The 23,829-nt window shown below is 35.0% G+C and overlaps 1 protein-coding gene across 3 annotated transcripts in view; it reads left to right on the top strand.

Annotated features, from left to right (window-relative positions):
- Positions 1-20,850, top strand: part of LOC138705940 (polypeptide N-acetylgalactosaminyltransferase 35A-like) — a 33,644-nt gene extending 12,794 nt beyond the window's left edge. For all 3 annotated transcript variants that reach the window (XM_069834745.1, XM_069834747.1, XM_069834746.1), the window contains 6 exons: positions 2,007-2,124; positions 6,983-7,135; positions 10,341-10,583; positions 11,901-12,002; positions 17,486-17,617; positions 20,657-20,850. In XM_069834745.1, the coding sequence (XP_069690846.1) occupies positions 2,007-2,124; positions 6,983-7,135; positions 10,341-10,583; positions 11,901-12,002; positions 17,486-17,617; positions 20,657-20,791 (883 nt within the window). In that variant the 3' untranslated portion in view covers positions 20,792-20,850. The remainder of the gene's footprint in view (positions 1-2,006; positions 2,125-6,982; positions 7,136-10,340; positions 10,584-11,900; positions 12,003-17,485; positions 17,618-20,656) is intronic.
- The last annotated feature ends 2,979 nt before the right edge of the window (positions 20,851-23,829 follow it).

The raw sequence follows: 23,829 nt of genomic DNA, 5'->3' as shown, positions 1-23,829 counted from the left end.
TTTTCTCATTTATCGCAGCTATGCTTTTGTGAGTCAATGCTGATCCGATTTCTTTGTGGTACGGTACAAACTTCACTTCGACTTCCTATAGTTGGGTAATAAAATTTTAACCGAGTGTGCTTTTGCATTAGAGAGAGTTTAAAAACTGAATTTATGATTCCCATAATCTATACAAATTTTAATATTTTCATAGACATATATTTTTTTCAATGTATGACATTTCACAGGCTGAACAATAATGACGACGAAGACAATGACAATGACGAAAGCAGTGATAACAACGACGAAGACAATGAGAACAATGACGAAGTCAATGACAACAACAAAGACCATGACAATGACGAAAATGACTATGGCAGCGACAGTGATGATGTCGATAGTAAATGACAACAACAACAACAACAACAATAACAACAAATAACAACAACAACAACAACAACAACAATAATAATAATAATAATAATAATAATAATAATAATAATAACCATCATCTTTATTTAGGTCATGAAATAGGCTAAAAGTCTGTTTCAGCATTCCATAATTTTCTTCATATGCTTATAAACCTTCTTCCCAAAGGTCTATAGTTCCAAGACTTATTTTGTCACTCTATTCTCGTTCATTCTTTTCGCTTTCTTTTACTATTTTTCATTAACAGAAAATACTTCTAAATCACTAATTGAATCACAATATTGAGAAACTCCACATGTCCATTTTTAATGAAATTGAGTGAAACATGTATAGACTCATGATATTATGAAGATAAACCCCACATATTCCCATCAACATTCATTTTAGCTCATCATCATATCCCTCAAGTATTAGACCCTACAGGATCTGTTACGGTCTCATGCCAGCGCTTTCGTGGTCTTGTTCATTTTAGCTAAAGTTTGAAAAAAATAACTTGAGCACAAATCTAGGACCTGAGATGTTTTTTGTATCTCCTAAAAAGTTTAGTTTTCTAGACGTGGGGTTTCTCAATATTCCTGTTCAATTATTTCATTTCTGTTCTAGGGTGTCCCACTACCATTCTGCCTATCAGACTGAATTCTTAGTTTCTTATGTCGCTTTATTGGGCTCATTCTTGTTGCGAGTTCTAACCAGTTGTTTCGATAAGTATCTTAGTTATGATGTTTTCAATTTCTAGTTCCTGGCTTATTCCTTGATTAGATTTATGATCCTCTATTGTATATTCCACGATAAATGTCCCCATTTTAATGCTTTTTTCTTGTTCGGTTGTCAGTGTTCTTGTTTGAGAACTTCGTAACAGCTTGGGAAATCATGGTCCTACAAAACTTTAAAGCTATCTTTCTTCGAACTCTCCTTAGGAGGATTTTCTTCATCATACCTATTAATATTTATGCAACTTGTTTTCCAAATCGCTAGTTTCATTATAACATTACAATCTTCACTTGTTCTAATTATTATTCAGGAAATTTTTGTTATAAGATGCACTTTGTCCTTAAAAAAAAAAAAAAACAGAAACTTAATTTTTCTTTTCAGATATCTTCTAATTGTATTCGTTCAAACAAAAGGAAGCTTTTTGCAGGGAATTTTCAGATCGTTCACAAATAAGACTATCTTTAGGTGTTTTTCTAATAAAATAGCTATTCTTTAATTTTATGTACCATTCCATTATGGCTTCGTCAGCATATAAATTAAATAGCGTAGATGATATTGGACACCCTCGTCTTATCCCTTATGTTACGGTATCTAAAATCCTCGCTAATCAGACCTCTCAATTTCGTTTTATTTACTTTTTTTTTTTGTTATTTAACGATGCTGTATCAACTACTAGGTTATTTAGCATCAATGAGATTGGTGATAGCGAGGTGGTATTTGGAGAGATGAGGCCGAGGATTTGCCATAGGTTACCTGGAATTCACTTTACTATTGGGGAAACTGATGTAATGAAATTCTCTTTTTCATCTCTTAGGATTCCGCAGAAGCACAGTATTCACATGTTTGTTTATGTCGTTAATTGTTCCACATTATTGTAACTGTTACAGGACTCCTACAATGGCAGGTGGGCTGTTTGCTATTGACAGGTCATACTTCGAGGAGATTGGAGAGTATGATTCTGGTATGAATATCTGGGGAGGAGAGAATCTCGAAATATCATTTAGGGTAAGAGTTAGACTGTTAAGGTATAATATTATTCTTGCACAGTAGTGACTCATGGTCTTAAAATTGGAGAAGGGTGTAAATGAACACGTAGTATCACCTGTGAATTTTCCAGAACTTCGAGTGGTGTAATTTATTTATTCGTTTATTTAACTTTTTATTTTCGTAAGTAGGTAGTTAGAACAGTAAAGGTACTTATTGTTATTAGATTATATTGACTGAAAAGGGACGATGACTCTTATTTAAGGGAGCCCTTTTAGTTTCTGTTTGGGGAGAAGGGAAGATTTTGTAGGGAACACCTTATAGGGTAATATCACAGTCTACTGTATACAGTCTCGAAGCTTGGGATGATTTTTTGCAAATCTCGCGATAGTTGCTAGCCGCTTGGAGAGCTGTGAGTACTAGGAACAATAGACTGTGCCACAGCCATTGTGATCTAATACAGGCCGTAAGGCAGACCATGTAACTCGCTTAACCCAATCACGAAGGGCGCCGTTCCAACCATATAAATTAGTTGGAATGCATAAACAATAACATATGTTTCTCTAAAATGTAGTGTAATTCCATTAATAAAATTTAAAACAATGATTATGAGACACTTCAGACTTAATCTACTTGCGAGTTAAGATGTAATATTATTTATGGTGTGAAAATTACGTTGTTCGTATGTGTAATACCTATCTTTATTTCGATTAAATATTGCGAAATTCTTGTACATTCATTTATGCACGATTCAATAATTTTCAATTGCACCGCACAGATATTTAGATATGTTGAAATTATAGGTTATGTTTACTGTACCAGTTGCCCCTTTCTGTCTAAATTTAGTGATCTCCAATGCCTTGCCATTCATATGAAAATTATAGGTTATGTTTACTATATTTAACTTATATTCCTAAATTCGCAATCATACATTATAATTAAGCATAATGTCATGTATGATACCCCGGACATTCAATTTGTCCGAATTATTGTATTTATCTACTACTTAAGAGATGAAGTGACACAATTGTATGTACAGTAATTTATAGGCGTGGTATGGTAAATGTTTTATCTAAAATTAAAGAAGTTAGATGTGCGAAATTGAAAACACAATATAAATTCTTTTTTATTAAACCTCAAAATAGCTTCCATTCTAAACTTGAAATGTTGACGTGAACAGATTATGTTAACATGTAAAATTCTCTTCACATTAAAATAACACAGTTTTGTAATTATTTCTGCAACATATTATGCAACAAGAACTAATGGAACTTATAACACATTACACTAAATAAAGCTTAGTAATGATAAGCAATAAAGTTATATTTCACTGAACTCCATACACTGAACCCGAACAAACATTACGGCCTGGTCTAGATCGAAAAAGCATTGACTATGCCGTATTTCGCATTTTTGTGAAAAGGTATATAAACTGTGAAATGTTCGTTATCTGATGTAATAAATGTAAATGGAAAAAATACAATAATTTTAATAATAATATGGGACAAGGAGACGTTTGAAGTACTATAAATTGTAAGAAAAATAGGTTAGAGTTATCCTTCTTCCGAAAGATCCAGAAAGGTGAGTTTATAGTATACAATATATATTTTATGAGGGGATTATTCCTGTGTTCGTCCATAGTCTGGAATTTAGATTAAGTTTAGATTTAAGACCTCTCCTGGCACCACATTATCATAATCATCCTGTCACATCATCGGGGTAATGTAACTCTGCCTTCCAGGTGCCCCAACCTCAGAAGTGGGTTACAACTAAGCCATGGCCAGGAGAGAAGACCAGAAATGTCGAAAAGACAACCTGGTGGCATTGGATAAATATATATATATATATATATATATATATATATTTTATGAAAATAATATATAAACCTTACGTATTTCATATTTCAATAGTGGAAGGAAGGTGTTAATTTTTTCAAAAGAACACGATATCGAAAGTACAATACATTTTATGGTCTGCTAGGGAAAGAGTCCGTGATGAGGCGATAATAGCGATCCTGGTGGTGAGCAACTATCTATGGATGCATATTTCAACTGTTTGTGTAAGTATTAAGCTTCGTGACTGTATATACTAGACTGTGGTAATATTGTGTGGCTTACTCTCTGCCTATTTCTTTTGAAATGAACTTTTTCCATATCATAAACTGGGTAAACTTAACCATAAAAAATTATTTAAATTACGATATCAGAAGTACTGAATGTATTTTAAAGTTCATTATTTTTCTCCATTTCTTGAATATTTTTTTTTTATTTCAAGTCACAAATAGAGCCGATATCATGTTTCTTTATTTTTGTTTTGTTTTATGGTCAAGTCTACCCCACCTTACAGTAGCTACATTTCCAGTTTCCACATACTGAATTTCAATTTCAATTAACAGAAAATTGTACTTTGGTTTACAATAGGTAACAGCCACTAATGTAGCAAAGGGTAACATCTTCGTTTCATTTGAGGAAAGTCATTAACTAGTTCGTTTTTTATTTCTTAAATGTTATAAGAGTGGAGTACTGGTATTTTAATATTAAAAATATAGTTCTCACAATTTTTCTTTAGTAGTACTACTCAGTTAATTTTTTAAATCTTAAACTCGGAGGGGGAGGGGAGAAAGGGCAGTTGCCCTACCCTAACCCCTCTAAATGATGCCTCTGCTCTTATTCTTGATGTAGGTAGTGTTATTCCTGTTGTATGAAGAGCCTCAACATTCCATCGGTTTTCTTTGTTTTAATAGCATATGAACATGGTTTAGTGGTTCATCACGCATCAGAATGTCGTTAGATGGGCGTAACTGTCATATCTTAGGTAGGTACTTACAAGCTTGTGTTCTCTGACGGAAATGTTATACATTTAAGGATATCATTTGTATTAACAAATAAATACTCCATAATCTTTTCACAGTTTCTGCTAAAAAATCAATCAATCTTAGATTGAAGAAGAGAAACAGAGACAGACAGAACTTCAAGACTTGAACGTTCTCTTTGAACGTTTTTTTATAATGTAAACTATTAGACGTGAATTTTTTTAGGGTTTGGTAAAATGTGTTTCGGTATAGGTATCTGAACTTTCATGTTAATGAGAAACAACAGATCCCCATCCAAACCATGTCCCCCTATGCCACACAGAGTAACAGGGATTTGTGTTTGAAGCCTTCGATCTACTACATATCTGAAAAACACCTACTGATATCAACTATGTTGACTATCATTACCGAATGGACACAGTAAAATTTCGAAACGTTTCTTATAATTTTAGATTTTGTAGGGGTAGCTGTACCTCATAGCCTATAACTACGAGCCACGACTGTTCTTGCATATACTTAGGTGTTCTCTGGTAACTATGAACCAATCTGTTTTAGTGATTTCATGAGTATATAATTTGGCAGCATGTTGTACAATCCCATACGTGAATATTATGAACATTCAAGCTCTTCAGTGGCTAAAACAATAATGTTATTTAATAGAATCCCATAATCTTAAAATTATGCGTATCTTTTATCAAAACCACTTTTCAGAATAAAAAGAATAAAAAATACAGAAATTAACAAAATGGAACTTTATATATTAATTTCTTATTGCTAAATATCACATATGTGTTCATGTAGTATGCATAAAAGACAAAATAAATAAGTGTTTTATTTGTGTTAGGTTATGTTGTGATGAATTTCACAGTTTGAATCTCAGATTTGTGGAAGAACTATTTTTAATTAATTTATAGATATATTATGTCAATTATAGGGATTTCAACAAAATCGGTAATATTTAGAGCTGTTAGAAACGAAATGGAAAATTCGCTCTAGTTGCTTGTAGATTGATTGCATTATTATAATAAATTATGACTGTATAACAAAATATCTGGAGAGAATTACAACTTCCTACTTATGGAAAATGAATGAAGAAATGGATCAAGATCATCTTACTAAATATTCATTCCTTTTAACCGAGAAATCATAAGAAATATTGAAATGCAAGAGACTGAATTGCTTCAATGTCATCAGTCTAGCATTAACAATACTGTACTGTATATTCGAATATTTGGTCTCGACTTTAAAATTCTATGTACAGGTAGGTCTCCAATCTATATGAATCGTTTTTGGAGAAGCTGAATAATTATAATGAAATAGCAGCAGCAAATGGGGGTTCCAGTTATTCAGAACTCTTACATAAAATAAAATTTACATAAAATAAAATTGTGAAAATTGTGTATTTTAAATTACATCTTCATTTGTGTATCTTTCGGTTTATGACAGAACATATGTGCCATGATACTGTCAAAATTGCGATCATACTGGAAAAAAAAGCAGAGCACAAGAACTTCAAATTTAATGTAAGGAAAGAAAATTCTTCGACTTTTTTGAATATCAGTGACAATAGATTAATTATAACTTGGTTTTATATACGAGTACAATATAAGACTGGCGCCAGGTAGCTCAGTTGGTAGAGCAGCTGGCTACGGACTGGAAGGTCCAGGGTTCGATTCCGAGTGGTGACGGGATTTTTCTCGTTGCCAAACTTTCTGAACAGTCCTGAGGTTCACTCAGCCTCCTATAAAATTGAGTACCGGGTCTTTCCCGGGGGTAAAAGGTGGTCAGAGCGTGGTGCCGACCACACCATCTCATTCTAGTGCCGAGGTCATGGAAAGCATGGGGCTCTACCTCCATGCCCCCAAGTGCCTTCATGGCATGTGACGGGGATACCTTTACCTTTTACAATATAAGACTAATCTTTAGAACAAAAACTGGCACATATCCGACATATATTGTTATCTTAAACTAGCTTATATAAACTATATTTCAGTTACTGTTGAATGACAGATTCACTTTTACCACAGAAGATACCGGTATTGTTATTATATTTTGGTACATTGGTAGGTCTGGATGTGTGGAGGCAAGCTGGAGCTCATTCCTTGTTCGAGAGTGGGTCATGTGTTCAGGCGCAGGCGTCCTTATGGATCTCCCACTGGAGAAGACACCATGACGAGGAATTCTTTACGAGTTGCCAATGTTTGGATGGATGAGTATAAGGCATGCATGAGAAACAATAATACATTCGTAATGATTGTATAATGCTTAGTACTTAAATAGCCTTTTACGTACAATATGAATTTTGTTATTGTTGTTTAGTTAACTGTTCGAAGACAAGCTTGAATTTCATAATTGACACCAATAAGGCATCACTCATGAGACAACTAAGTCAGGAGATAATGGAGTAGGGTGGCTAGTTCCTTTCCCCTTCCATTGCATACATCGCTGACTAATAACATATTACATTTAATCAGACTAGTATATATTTTATTAATAATTCTTTATGAATTTTAGTATGGGAGTCTTAGTCCACAAGTGTATTAGGACTTAAAATTTATAAAATACAGTATGAGCTTCATGATATAGTATAGGAGATTGCAAACTCATCTCGTTCTCTGAGACAACGCTAGGAGGCGTCGTTTTGACTTTAGCTTGTTAAGTTGGACTGATGATTTGGTTTGGTTTTTTCAAAGTTTTCTAAAACTGTAAGAAAATTCTCAGGTAGTTTCATGGCGAATTCGTGATTCATTTTGCCAACTACCATCTTGCTGTCACCGAAAACTGATGCTAGATAACCACGAAGTTAATATAGATTTGTTAAATAACCGATAATATTAACTTATATCTTCAACAAACTGTTTGTAAAAAAAATTTATTAGTTCTCAGATAACAAGATGTAACCTAAAGATTGTGTTTGCTTTGCTTACAGCAGTAAAATTGACTGTAGTTTAAGGCTGAATTATACCGATTACTTACGAAGTACTTTACACAGCATTTGAAATTAATATCATCGTTGTTCCACATAATTGGTTCCAGAAAAACTAATCGTACATAATGGGACCTATCGTAACATGTTCAGTTATCACTGTGCTTCTGAGAATTGAAGCAAACAATTATAGACTTTTAAGTATGACCTCTCATTGTCGCTTAGCAACGTTTTATAATGAGAAAAACAATTTTGTTTGCAGGAAATAATTGGTGCTCATTTTGAAAAATATGGAATGAACTAAGTTCTGATTCGTCTTCCACGAATGTCTGCTTATCACTAATGTCCCTAATCTTGTAGGTGTTGAATATCCTTTATTTCGATGGAGTACATTTTGTAGTTTTGCAAATAAATTGTCATCTGCTATACTAAGTGTTACATTTATCTCATTTTTCACATTCTGCACAAGTTGAAGATCCCAATACAGTTCTACACCCGATGTTTCAAGATGAGTGATTGCTGCTTCTTGTTTAAATTGGACTCACTATAGGTAAGGTGATAACAAAATCAGTGATATAACAATTTTGACCAAGGACGCTTCGTCATGACTGAAATTAACCATGTCATTCTCATTTTCACAGTAGATAATGCAGTACATTCTGCTACACAAAGCCAGATTCATTAGTATGTCAGGGCAGGTTTTGGGGACAGAAGTTCAAAGGGACTTTTTCTTTGGATTCCAGCATATTTCGTGGAGTCATGATCAATATTTCTTTCGCATTAGAAATTGAAGTATCCAAAACATGTAGTTCAGACGAATTTCTTCAGCTGCCCTACGCATTGCAAATTAGAGGCATCATTTCGGGATATAGCATTTTCATACTTTTGACTGTCTTCATCATGTAAAGAGCACAGGAATGGATGGGTAGTTAGCCCTCTTCAAGACTTCACCAGAAAGGAGAAATGTCTGTCCACTTCTCTTAAAGTATCATCAGCAACATTGGCTGAGTAATCCTGTTCCTGGTTTCATCAGTTATTAGCAATGCAAGCTCTTACTTTATTTAAAACAGCTTGGTAACAAGTAGTCACATAGTTTTTACGTAGCTTTGTTTGACGTGGTATGCATTAATTGGTCATCTAGAAATTTCTTAAAGCTCATTATTTAACAGACATTCTTAGAATTGTGATGATTTGCTTAGCATGGAAACTATAGAATTATTCTGAAACATGATTGTTGTGGGATCTCTGATGCAGAACTTGGAATCACACTGTTTTTTACTTTGGAATACTGCAGTATTGTTGCACATTAAACCACATCTCAGTGGTGATTTCAACTTCGTACACTTCACAAAATAATATCTCGCCATCTGTACTAAAATGCTGACTTTCGAACTTTCGTACAAATTCTACCAACTTAGCTGTTTTTGGAGCCTTTACTGTGAGACATCTTGAACTGAAACTGAGGTGAAAAAGAAATGACATTTCTCAGTAGTTTTGTGAGGGAAAAATCCATCTCATTATGATAATGTAGACCCCTTACCCTTAATAGCCCTGCTTTCCTTACTGTAGTATTCCTACAGAAGATAACCTTCAGATTAAATCTGCCTATTGCTTTTCCACCTCCAATTTTTTCTTTGTAAATGAACTGCACTGCATGTGAAAAGATATTTCTTGCCAGGTCAAAAGACCAATATTTGTTTGAACCAGCATGCAGTTTTCATAAAATATGATTTTGAAAGAAACGAAATATGCAAAATATGACAATATATACACATAAATATTCGAAATATGTTGTTAATTAATGCTGAATTCTTAGCAATAAAAGCCTCAACTTTCTTGCTGTCCAATATAGGAGAGTGATGGAGCAAAAAGCATACCTGTTTTAACATAAGCACCAAATTTTTATGTTATGGCAGTTATATCATCTGCACGCAACTCCCATGTTTGGAGGACCACACCTGCCGTTGGTTAGTGGGTCCACATGACCTAGCTGGGAGGATTGTTATACAACTCCACTGACCATAGCCCCTCTTCACTACTTAAAGAATGCTTATGCATATCGCGGCAGGTCAGCATGCTGAAATAACATTTCTTCCATTTTTTTATGGAACAGACCGCTGTGACAGTCCACACAGCCTTGTTTGTTAAAAACAGGTTGCACCACGGGAAGGTTAGGCTGAGATTTGTAACTGTTAAATAACTAAATGCAGCATCTTCTGCACAATCTTGAATGTTTATTGGTCAACGTCTGAAGACAGCAAAGTGATGTACAATCTCGACCCCACACACCCAGAAGGATAACTAAGTGAATAACCAACATATAAATGCACAAGAATTGTGAGGGGAATATTACCTTCTTTGCGTGGTAAATGTAAATGTAAAATTGGAGAAGATAATTTTAATTTACTATATTTACTGTTACATTATAACAGAACTCTTTTATTTTACCAACGAATAAGTTTATGAAGTGAAGCAAGATGAGTATGTTTATTGTTGCAGGATTATTTTCTGAAAGTCAGACCTGATGCTAGAAATGTACCATATGGTGACGTGAGTGAACGGAAACGTCTGAGAGAGAAGTTGAAATGTCAAAATTTCAAGTGGTATTTGGATAATGTGTACCCAGAACTCACTCTTCCAACGGACAATGAGGAGCGTCTCAAAAAGAAGTGGGAAGCTTTGGAACCGCAGAAGTATCAGCCATGGCACTCGCGTCGTCGTAACTACATAAATCAATATCAGGTGAGGGATTAATTTCCATGCTAAATCGTTATAGAAATAATGTAGTATTCTTTAATCACTCTCTTAAAGAATTATTTTAAGGAAAGTTGAGTAAAAGAAAAATATGTGTCTTAATGCAACAATTCACGTGCATTCAAATATATTCATTAAAAGTAAACAGATTGCTACTACCAAGTTAAAGCGTCTTTGTTTAGTCAACTGTTGGAAAACAAGTTGGAACTTCATAAGTGACACCAATAAGGCATCACTCATGAGGTAACTAAGCCAGGTGATCGTTTCTTTCCCCCTCCATTGCATACATTGCTGACTAGTAACATTCATTTATAGTTTTCTGTGTAAGGGCAGGTCTTTCACTGTAAACCCAGCATTCTCCAATCTTCTATTTTCTGCCTTCTTCTTATATATTATTTTAATGTACCGAAGTACGATCCATATATTTTAATGTTGTCTATCATTTGATATCTTCTTCTGTCCTGAACTTTTCTCCCGTTCACCATTCCTTCCAGTACATCCTTCAGTAGGTAGTTTTTTTTTTTTAGTGACCCAGCCAATTTCTTTTTCAGTTTCAGCATCATTCTTTCTTCACCCACTTTTTGTAGCACAGCTTCATTTCTTATTCTATCTGTTCACTTCACACGCTCCATTCTTCTCCATATCCTCATTTCAAATGCTTCTAGTCGTTTCTCTTCACTTCGTCATAATGTCCATGTTTCTGTCCCATACAATGTCACACTCCACACAAAGCACTTCATTGGTCTCTTCCTTACTTCTTTTTCCAGAGGTCTGCAGAAGATGGTTCTTTTTTTTATTAAAAGCTTCCTTTGCCATTGCTATCCTCCTTTTGACTTCCTGACAGCAACTCATCTTACTATCTATAGTACACTCCAAGTATTTGAAGTTGTCTACTTGTTCTACTGCCTCGTTTCGAATTTTCATGTTTACCTTCTTTATTTTTCTTCTGATAACCATGGTCTTCATCCCATACTGCTTACAGCTGTCACTTAGCTCCAGTGTTTTCTTCTCTTCTGCTAACAATGCTCTATCATCAGGAAATCTAATGCACTTTATTCGTCTTAGCTTATCATCAGGGATAATAAATTCAGCCTTACAGACACCCGAATCTCAGAAATGGAAATATTCACACTACCAGACTAGCAGAGTCCAGGAAGGTCTTTATTGACCATATTTAGAGGTGTTTTCAAACAACTGGTCAAAATAATGATGTGTTTATATTAAAAATGATACAGTATTTCAATAACTTGCGGAAAAATGTTTCATGTTCCTGAAAAATTTAGGCTGAATGATAAAATGTTGCAGCTTCGCTTGAGTAACACGTCTCTGTGTCTCACATCTGAGAAGGACACCAAGACAAAGGGATCTCTACTCATCCTCAAGAGCTGTCTGCGTATGAAGAATCAGGTAATTAATCCTAATGCAAATGTATTAATTTACAAACAAGTTCCATTTCATGTACCATGTTATATACTTCTCACTTAGACCTCTCACCATATCACCCGTGGTGGGAATATAATGGTGAAGCAGTGCGCAGCCTCGCCCATTCTCCTACTACGCGATGACGTCACGCGGGAAGCATTGCAGACTCTCTCGCAGCTTGCTAGCTTAGCTCAGCTCAGTAAGGTTTTGGAAGTTGGGTAGGTTAATTGATTATAAATACCAAGACGCTGTATTAACTAATCCCTTCCCTACTAACGTCTTGTCAGGAACGTGATGCGCTCCCAAAGCATAGCCGTCTAGACATGACGTCTTTGTGACCCTGCGACTTTTATTGACAGTTTTCATTGAAGATGTCAAATGCAGTTTTTTCAAGCTGTCTATTTAGAGGGTTGTTGTATGTTGTAAAACGATCTTTCGTGAAGAAGAGGAGTTATTTTCCTCTAAATATACGCGAAAGGTTTTCCAGAATTCTGTTTGAATAAAAGTGCATTGAAGTTCTGTCCTGCATTCCAAGTGGAATGAACAAAGTTTAAGAAAGGGAATCAGAGTCGAGGTCTTGTAAGAGTTATTGGCAGTAAAGTGACATGACAGAAAAGGTCTGTCTACGAAGCACAACATTCACATGGTCAACAAAATAAGGGAAAAAAGGGTAACAATGAAGGGGAATAAACAGTGGTGAAACTGAAGGGCGTAATGGAGTATAATAACGTTATGTTGTGGGTTGACTGTCAGGTCAGCGTCAGAATGAAGTCTTATATCCCTTCTACATTATGGGAAAATACGTAAAAAAAAACTACAGAAATGTTTCTTCAATATAACGTTTATGGTACTTTTCAGCTTTTCAATGTCTACGTAATTGCATGTAAGACCGTGAAGGGAAGCAAATCCAGGAAGGAAAGGATCTATACAAATCTTCGACTTGACCTGGAAGCAGGCATTTTATAGAGGGTTAACCTTGTCTAACTGAAGTGTTAGTGAAAGGGGAGGAGATGCTGGAGTTACGACGACAATATTACAAACAAGCTGTTGGGCTTATCCCCCCCCTCCCGTCATATACCTACCACCCACAGAAAAAGAAGCCAGCGAGAACCTGCAAAGTTTGTAAATCTCACAAGAAATGTTTTGTACTGGAATCTTTCGAAACTTAACATACTGTTCAAACTGTTACCAAATTATGAGTAGGCTATAATATCACAATATTTGTAATAAAAGACCCATGTTTATTGCAAACGACCTCCACCTGCCTTTAAATGCCACTTACCGCACACCACCAAATTCACTGTCTGCGCGTGGAGATTTAAATAGAGATTCCAGGCAATAAACCCGTCCTTTTAAATCTTACTGCATGAACTTAAAGGTAGCAACAAGCAAACTTTAGAATAGAGTCAATAATGAACATTTGTTGAAGGCAGGTGTCGAATTAATTACGTTCATTCTGGTGTACTGCTTTCGTTAGAAGATATCTTAAGTTCATGGACTCAACTCGGTTTGATCCATTCAGGATGATGGACAGAATACGTTCTGAATCAGACCTGGCTTTAAAGAGGCTGAAAATGTGAATTGCAACAAATGTCAAGTGTAGCATGATGAAGTGTCCCTAAAAGAAGGCAAATTCGAGAGAAAAAAAAAGCGCATTCTCGATAAAATGTGGACTTAACGCGTTTTGATTCCGAGCTCCTCAAATACGTTCAATAAAGTTTCATCGTCAACATTTTTACATTATTTAAAAAAACACACATCAGTTTTTCATTCCTGTGATTCTGCATATTTCTTTTAGTAAAATGCTCCTGCACACAATTTTAATATCTGAATATTTTTTACACAAATTAAGTCCACAATTTCCACATCTGACATTAATTTTTTCTTAATGTGAACGGCTTTCTTGTTAGCAGCTAGTACTTGAAATAGACCTTGATTCACCCTCACCAACCACTTCTGTATTATCTTCCTCACTACTACTTTCTTTCTTCAACTCCGCCGGTAAATCAATTTCCAATAGCACTATAATATCACTTTCACTCAAAACATTAAGGCTACTATTATCCACAAAACAACTCATGTCTATGTTCTGTATCCCTGAATACAACTAGATTTGAATAAACACCAATAAAGAAAGAACAAATTTACCATCTCAAGTTTCTACACTGCAAGTAAATGGTAAATTGGAGAATTGAAACAGTAAACTACTTTAACGGCATTACAAACAGTTACAACAATGGACAAAAATCACAGAATTCAAACTAGAAAATGTTTAAAAGTATAGGCCATATGAAATGCCAAGGGTGGGTAAAATCTGTCCACTAACAAATACTTCAAATTATTAGTCTGCTATATTTGAAATCTAAAACAGTACACATGTGTGCATACTTTATCATGTTAGAGACAAATAGTGTAAAGGTGAAAGCTGTCAGATTTCATTAATTCAAAAAAATTTAGAAAATAAAAAGGGTGGGCAATTTTTTCCCAACCGTGATAATTCTAGGGTTAAGCGAGAAAATAATTATTTTATGCCCATTGATTGACGCCTTTTTTGCTCCTCTATTGACATTCGAGACAATTGAATCCTTCCATTTACTGAAGCCTTTTCTGTCTGGAAGTTGTTAAAAGATACCACAGCTTTAATATTTTATGAGACATGTAATTAAGTCCTTTTAGCTTAGAAAGTTTTGAAGAACTATGAGAAAATTATTCCCTTTTGTGGAGCGACTCATATGTGAAAAATTTTAACAATATGATACACAGGAACATACCAGTTAATAGTTATTTTAATGCTGTAATTACCCACGTTTCGTTATTTAGATCTAATGCACTATCCTCTGATACATGTTCGTCTGAATTGGTTTTGGAAGTGGTCTGAACAGTACATGAACTATTTGGCAATGATGTCATGAATTTCTTTCCTCCTTCTCCGTTTTTCACATCTGTCCAATCTCAGATTGTCTGTTGATTTTCGTTTCAAGCAAGACTGCGACAGAGCTTTTGTGAGTACAGCGTCTACTTTCAGATTACGACTGCTTTTTGGTTCATAATTTAGGAGTTTATGCTTTAAAGGTACTTCGTAAGTTGACTCCTCAAAATGAAGTGAACATATTCGAGCTGAAACAACATTAAGTTTTAAGATTTTTACCCCCTTTCTTTTCCCTCAAAGCAATCTATGGAATAAGTCAAACAATAAGTTTAACATGAAAATATATTTTACAAATGAGTTGCGAAGCAAATAAAATTTAGTAACATGCGAGAAAACTCATCGTGCTGTAAATTGACTTCATCCTCCCTTCTACAAGCATGCAACCATTGTCTTGCCAAGTCTTCATTCTTCGGAAACCTATAATATTTTACGTCAGTTCCTTTTGTTTTTCGATTGTAAGTCAAACAACCAGATAGGCCTACTGCACATCCAGGTATACTAATAGCATGTGTAACATTAATAGCATTACTGATACAAGAATAACATTCAATATAAAATATATATATAAACAAAGAATTAACACCGTGCACCTACACATAACAGCTGTTTGTTTTGTTCCTCAAGCACTGCGGTGCGAATTAGCCCGCCGCTGCTGCTTCCCAAGTGACTACATGCGCAGTAGGAAACGAGTTTGAGTCAACCGTCTGCTACACCATTATATTCCCACCACGATATCACCATCACCACCCTTGCTGCCACCAACACCACCATTGTTAATCATGAATGAAGAAGACCTTAGTTATCATGATTTTTCTTGGTTCCCTCATTCAACCACTCACCTACCTGCTCAGTCTATAAATTAGGTATCATTATATCTAAAATAGGTAGTGTGTGTGTGTGTGGATATATATTGTAATACACACATACGTACATATATATATATATATATATATATAATGCACACTTTCCAACATCTTCATATTTTTCATATTTTTAATGATATGATTTGTTTTGATTATCCAATGCAACAAGGTCTGGTTTTATCAACTTGATTTCTGTACTATGAAGTGGAACGCAGAGCAATGAGTCGGAATGGCATGGATTGAAATGTGTATTGCAATATTTACTTATTGTTGCAGCACATTTTATGGTCTTGTATAACAATCCTTTCCCAAAGCTATAAAATTTCAAATATGACCTCCGATAATATGGTTATTTCTGTTATCCAGTATCTTCTGTCTCCTATAAGCCAGATTATCAGTATAGAAAGTATTGCGATTTTGGAAAAAACAGATGTTTTTTTTTTAGAAAATTTTAATTTCAGCACTCCCGATGTCCAAGTGGTTTTTAAACTTTCTCTTCATTTGCCTGTCATGTAGGTGAAGCCTTTTTTTCTTAAACTATAGCACAAGTATTTTTATACGTATGTAGAACTTATTATTCAGTTCATCCAGGAATTTATGCACATGACATGTAGTGATTTTTACTTCAATAACACGATATTATTTGAAATCTTTATGCTAAATTTGCACAAATGATAATTTATTAAAAATCAGCTCTTAACAGTTTCCTTCTTTCTTTCACACAAGAAGCAATTACAAATGAAACAGCATAATTGGAAGATTGTATCTTATAATCAGATTTTTTTTCCACTTTTAACATCCGCAAAATTCTTGGTTCAGGATACTAATTTTAGGTCTATTTATTTACTTACAGCATGTTTTACTAGTTGATAAAGTTTTATAGTTTAAGTTGCCAACTGTATCAGCAAGTTTAGGACTAGAGAAAGGGTTGAAAGCATGCCAGTTGTTGAAAGTGACACTATTCAGTGTTATTCTTCTTCCAAGGCAAATGAAGTCCATACCAGAGAGAGCTTTAGCCTGACTCTGAGTTCTCCTCCATCCATCTCGATTTAGAGCTTTTTCCACACCATCTGGCAATCTTCATCCTTTTTAGGTGTTCCTCCACGGATTGTAACCACCTCTTTCTTGGCCTTCCTTGTTTTCTCACTCCATAATTTCCCCCTTCTTCACCCCAAGAAATTTGTAGGGCATTCTTTCTTTAGGCATTTGTTTGACATGTCCCAGCCATGAATATCACCTTGATTTAACAACTCCTACAGTGTTTTCTGTTTTACTAAGTACATCAAGCATCTGATTAGTTCAAATTCTCCAAATTTATATATTGAGGAAAGATGACTTTATCTGCTTTAAGGAAGGTGAGCCAAAATCATTTTTGTACATTCATTTAACAATATTTATTTAAAAGTACATTTATAAAATTTCACGTTTTTTTTTCTATTCTCTTTCCAAGCAATAACTCAAAAACTTTTACATATAGGAGCTATTATTTTTTAAATATTCATTTCGTACATGGTCACCAAATTTCATTGAAATTGGAGGTCAGGTTGCAAATGGTACTAAAGCATCTTGATTTGACATGGAATGACTCGTATACACATTTTAATATATTTTCATTCGGTAAGTACATTTTTATTACGAATTAATTTCTGTAACAAAATTTACTCCTGAATTTGCAGATATGGTTTGAGACAGTTAGAAGCGAGTTGGTTTTGGCAACATTACTTTGTCTGGATGCATCTGATACATTCCCAAAGCTCAGCAAGTGCCATGAGATGGGTGGTGACCAGGAGTGGAAACACAGAGGCAGTGTAAGTAACAAACATGTATATGTATTCTTGTATAAGTAATCTATTTAGTGGACTATTTTGCGACTGCAGAGGTATACATAAGGAGGGGAAGGTTACTGGGGTTCAATGCTGGGTTTGCAGTGAAAGACCTGCCCTTGGGCAGAACACTATGAATGAGTGAATTTACAAATTTTCAGCATTTTTGTGCAGGGAAATAGGCTTTAACTTGTGTCTATTCATTCATGTGTGTAAAGTTTTTTAATTCTTTGTTGTTTATTGCTTGCCTTTCAAAGGTTTTTTGTTTTGGACTAGTTGTCTCCTATCATCCCAATATGAAGCTGTCATATCGCCTCCAAAATTATTTTGTGTGGCATATAAATTTAACTTGCTTTTTCTTTTATATATCTGAGATCCACATAGATTAAAAAAAAAAAAAAAACCTTAATATTTTGATGTTGAAGAAGTGATACCTCCTATCTACAAAAATAGTCATTTAGTGTAACTACATTATTATTTAGATTAATTACGTTATTATTACGTTCACAAAATTGGAGAGTAGATTTTGCAAATCAGAAATGTATATAAACAGTTCGTCTAGTTTGGGAAAAAATAATTTTTAAAATAGTTTTCTGATTCACCTGCAAATTCACAGATACGAGGTGTCACTTTTTAGCCATCGATGTGTGGCATAATAAAAAGGAACACTTTATGGGAAAGCAAGAATTGATACACTTCTAAAATTTTACAAAAGTTTGGCTGTAAGTGTCGGATTCTATCAAAACAACAATGAGAATAAAGTTTCAGAGTCACAGTTACTTCGAGAAATTAGTTGGCACTGAAGAGCCAACCTATCATAAATGAAGAAGAGATCAGAGCCGAACTAGACATTTTCAAATTATTAAACAAAAAGTATTGATTAAAAATGCACAACAAAAAAAAAACAGAGTGGTTTTGTGAGATACGACTTTATTTTACCAGTATAAACTTAAAAGCACAAAGTCAGAGAAGATCAATTAAGTGCTAGGGGAAACAGTAACATTTGTCTTGTGCACATTAAATATAATTAGTAATTCATGGTTTTCAAATTAAAATAAACTACAGACTGAATGATTTTTATGTACAGATATTTTCAAAATTATAACCACATCTTAAAGGATTTGACTTCCAATAATCATTTATGAATAATAGACACTTGAGATGGCATGTATTGTGAAAACATTCTCGAAGTAAGGGATTCCTAGGGGAACTGCTAAGAACAGCGCAGTGCATTCTTTCGATATGTTTTCACCTGCAGGTTTATTCTATAAGCAGAAGCCTTTTCTCTGAAGTTTGTTACCAACATTTTCAATGTATTGTGACTAAAAACATACCATTATGATTAATATTGAAATGTGAACGAAATGCATGCTGCAGATTCACTTTTTTATGAATCCTCTCTATAGGAAAGGCACAGTGATGTGCCAATGAGAGGTCTGTGATGATTAAATTGATTTGAGTTCACAAACACGTGTATGCTGAACAGGTCATTCTTCTCACTCCAACTACTTCGATTGCAGCCTTCTTTAAAAAGAGAGTTCTCTGCCACTCTATAGATGTATGCTCAATAATAGCAGTTGATTGATTCCTAATAAATGTACCAGGTTACACGCTTTCGGGAAAGAAATGTAATGAAGACATCAGAAACGAATTAATTACATTCATCTAAAGGATGACATTATTAATTTTTAAGCCAACAGAATTCTCTGTTATGTTTATTATTAACGGAGAAAAATTTGCTGCAGCACTGGGTATCGAACCCAGGACCTTCAGCTCTACGCACTGAATGCTCTTCGACTGAGTTATAGCAGGGCTCCATTCACAGCACCGGTTCGAACTCCTCTTCTTGGTCGAAACACGGAGTAGACAACAAGGGAAGGCCAAGGAGAGGATGGATGGAGCCCTAGTGTAGCTCAGTGGTAGAGCATTCATTGCGTAGAGCTGAAGGTCCTGGCTTTGATCCCTAGTGTCAGAGCGAATTTTTATCCATTAATAATAATTACATTCAGTTTAGGAGATATGTTGTGTTGTTTAGTCAACTGTCCGAAGACAGGTCTGAACCTCACAAGTGATACCAAGAAGACACTACTTATGAGGCAATTAGACCAGGTGATAATGGGGTAAGGTGGCCAGTTCCTTTCTCTCTCCATTGCATACATCGCCAACTAGCTACATATTACACTAGTCAGACTTCAGATACATATGAACAGTTGTTCTTCCTCTGACACATATCATCAAGTGAGATGCACTGCCTGATAATAAATGTACATATTAGGCAGAACCTTAATCAAAGGAAAGGATATATGGTAAATCAAAATATAATAAATTGGTTAGAACATGGGAATGGTATAGAAAATGGTTGGACACTAAAAGAAAGAATGGTAACATACGGTAGGCAGAAGAAATGTATGTCGACTGAAAAGTTGTTGGATTGAACAGTTTACACTTTCATGAGATCCGAATGAATCATGTAGGAGTCAGGGAAACAGGAAGTATCCTGAGAAATGAAGAATAATTTTAATTTGAACTTTCTGAGATTTAAACTTGGATCTTCAGCAGGGCAAGTCATTCAGCTGATAATGTTATATTTGTTCATTGTGAAACATAAGGCATACTTACAACTTATTTACAAATGACTTTTAAGAAACCTGCAGGTTCATTGCCGCCCTCACATAAGTCCGCCATCAGTATCTATCCTGTGCAAGATTAATCCAGTCTCTATCATCATATCCCACCTCCCTCAAATCCATTTTACTATTATCCTCCCATCTACGTCTCGGCCTCTCCAAAGGTATTTTTCCCTCTGGTTTCCCAACTAACACTCTATATACATTTCTGGATTCGCCCATATATGTGCTACATGCCCTGCCCATCTCAAATGTCTGGATTTAATGTTCCTAATTATGTCAGGTGAAGAATACAATGCATGCAGTTCTGTGTTGTGTAATTTTCTCCATTCTCCTGTAACTTTATCCCCTTTAGCTTCAAATATTTGAAACATAAGGCATTGTTGTTGTATTTCAGAATGAGACTCCTGTGTACAACATGGCAGCTGGAACTTGCTTGAGTGCCCAAAAAGCCGCACCGGGTGAGTATGCAGTGATGGAGCTCTGCTCTACCTCAGTCCTAAACAAGTGGGACCTTGTGGTGACCTCATGAGATTATATGTGCACAATTTTGTACTTCCGTCTTAAAAATAAATGTGTTATTTTGTTTCATTTTGTTTAACAAAATGTATGCTTTTTATTTCAAAACCTACACTGTTAGCCTCTAAAGGTGAAATATATATTCTTCTTAAGATGGTTACTGCATACCTGGACCACTTTTCCATTTGACATTTCCCTATGAACTGCACAGAGGTAAATATAACTTTAATAATTAACTTTAGAAACTATTTCTCTGGAGTCAAATTACATGATTACAATTGATATTCATATTATTAAAATTAAAGTAAACTCAAGTGCAGCTGACACTTGCTGGCATCTGTAAAACTAATTCATTCATTCATTAATTCATTAATTAATTAATTAATTAATTAATTAATTCATTCATTCATTCATTCATTCATTCATAACTAGTGTTACAGCTCACTGAGGACCCGGCCTCCTCCATTATTTGTAGCCATTCTGTTCAGTCCTGTGCGAGTCTCCTCTACCTTATTTGTAATAGTTCTTTACTGTGCCTAAGTCGTCTCCATGTATCAGTCCGGCTTCTATTATTCAGAGGATTCGCAACATTTTGATTTTATGGAATAGAGGTGTCGGCTCTATGCCCAACCCCCAACCTGGAGGATCAGGTGATTTGTAATCAGGGTTGTCTTTTCCTAGCCTTTGTAGAACCAACTACTAACTGCAAGGCAGCAGTGCTAGTTTTGGTTCGCCCTGGGTATTTTATTTCCCCAGTACCCGCCATATCTGGGGAGGTGCCTGATGGGAGACTAGCAACTTCACATGGGATAAAACTAATGAGTTTTGAAAACGACCAAAATGAGTATGAAAACTAGATCTGGTCATATTGAAAACCAAGAGGTTAGAAAACACTGTAGAGTTCAATGAATACTATGATTACTAGGGCAAGGCATTTAATGACCTATAAATTGGTAAAAAATGCAAAATAAAAAATGCATTTATGACCTAAAAATACAAAAAAATGACCTAAAAAAAACAAAAAAATGACCAATAAAAAGTAAAGCATTGCCAATGAAAATACTTTTAATTACGTTAAGTACTCACTTGATTATTGAACTACATAAAATTAAAAAAAAAATACATGTTACAGTACCTTGTATTGCAGAAAATTCATTTCAAGTGCACTTTTACAACAATTTTGAATTGCAGTTAACAATCAAAACTTGGCGGAGATTTTCAAACAAAAATGATTGTCTATTGTCTGCTAGTACCGACTTATAAATGGAAAAGCTTCTCTCTACTTCAACGGAAACAATTGGAGCAAACTGAAAGCAAGCAATATCTCCTGGATTTAACTCACAGTCAGGAAAAGAAAAATTTTCACCAGACAAAGCTCTGCCAATTGAACACAATGTTGTGTACCCCCTGTTCTTGCTTAGACAGTTTTTCATTTTCATTGACACTGCATCACCCACTTTACCACATGCACGGCTCAAATCATTCACCACTTTATCCACTATTTATAGCTGTTCCACTAATGTCACTTGGGATTTTTCCAGTGCAGTTATGACATCAGGAAGGAATTCAAAATTAGTATTTATGTAAGAAAGTTTACCAGCAATTTCTTTATCAGCTAACAGTTCTTGCGCCTTTTTTATTGACACTGACTCACTATTATCAAAAGAATCAACCACTTTCTTCACAACATCGAAATTCTTGCAATAATAACTGCAAGCTTGGAGCCATGTTCCCCATCTAGTCAAAACAGGTGAAAATGGCAATTGGATTTCTGGAGCTTCTGTTTTGAATGCTGAAATTCGAGAGGGGGCTTTCAAGAATACTTTCTTCACGCATCCAATTAATTTATCCACTTCAGGAAAATTTGCACGTACTTCTTCTGCGACCCGGTGTAATGCATGTGCTAAACACGTCACATGTACCATTTTTGGGTACAGTGCACTTAAAGAAGCAGCTGCTTTCATCATGTAGGGTGCTGCATCTGTTATAAAAAGCAAGACACTGGAATTTCGAATCCCATCAGGCCAAAGTATTCTCAATGCATGGTCAAATACTAAGCTGATCGTTGAGTAGTTGACTTTGTCTAGCTGCTCACAATGTAGTAGAAATTGTTCTCCAGGGCTGTGTGCTTCTAAAACTCCAACAATAACATTAGCTACATAACGGCCCATAGAGTCTGTTGTCTCTTCAATGGATACGAATACATTTCTTTCTCCAATCATTTCTCTTATTTTTTTCAAAGTTTTATCATAGCACCGAGCTATGTATGTTCTTCTCAATGTTCTGGGATCTGGAATTAATTTTCCGGTCTCCTCTTCTAAGAAAGTTCGCAGCTTAGGATGATTCAGTTTGTGAAGTGGAATATCAGCCGATAGAAAAGCTTCACATAGTTTCTCACAAAATGGCGAAAACGTTGAACACGTATCCCCCAGAAGCATTTGCTGTAAGTTTACACTGGATTTATTTTCAAGTCTCTGCAGGCCACGTTTATGTTTCTCCCGTGACATGTGTTGTTCTATCGTAAACTTTTTTTCAGCAGCTACTCTTACATCGCAGATCTTGCAGAATAAAATACGACCGTCCGTTGAAAAAATATTTTCTCCATATTTTGAAACAAATGCCTTTAATTTAACACTAGCAGTTTCCTTTACTTTAGGCATTTTGCTCTTGACTTGTTCACACAGACGACTAGAAACAACTGACCACCTCAATTAACAGCATAACAATGCCAGTTTACCTGGAGAAAGGAATCTCTGTGGGAGTGTGGATAAATTCCTAGAAGTGGGCAAGTTCATTATGCCTTGAAAAATAGGGGTACAAGCTAGCATACGCTCTAAGAATTTGAATAAAATTCCTAGAAGTGGGCAAGTTCATTATGCACATACCTTGAAAAATAGGGGTAGAAGCTAGCAAACATCTACTTAATTCCAAGAAATTGTACTGACAAGGAAAATACTGAATTATAATAAAAATCTCAAATCAAATACAAATAATGTCACAGACTTCCTGAAAAGTGTAAAAAATGCTCAAAATGACCTAAAAAATTGCTAA

The sequence above is a fragment of the Periplaneta americana genome, chromosome 9 (assembly GCF_040183065.1).
Source record: "Periplaneta americana isolate PAMFEO1 chromosome 9, P.americana_PAMFEO1_priV1, whole genome shotgun sequence".
NCBI lineage: Eukaryota > Metazoa > Arthropoda > Insecta > Blattodea > Blattidae > Periplaneta > Periplaneta americana.
Note: the sequence above shows the minus strand (reverse complement) of the source record. Positions and strands in the feature narration are given on the sequence as shown.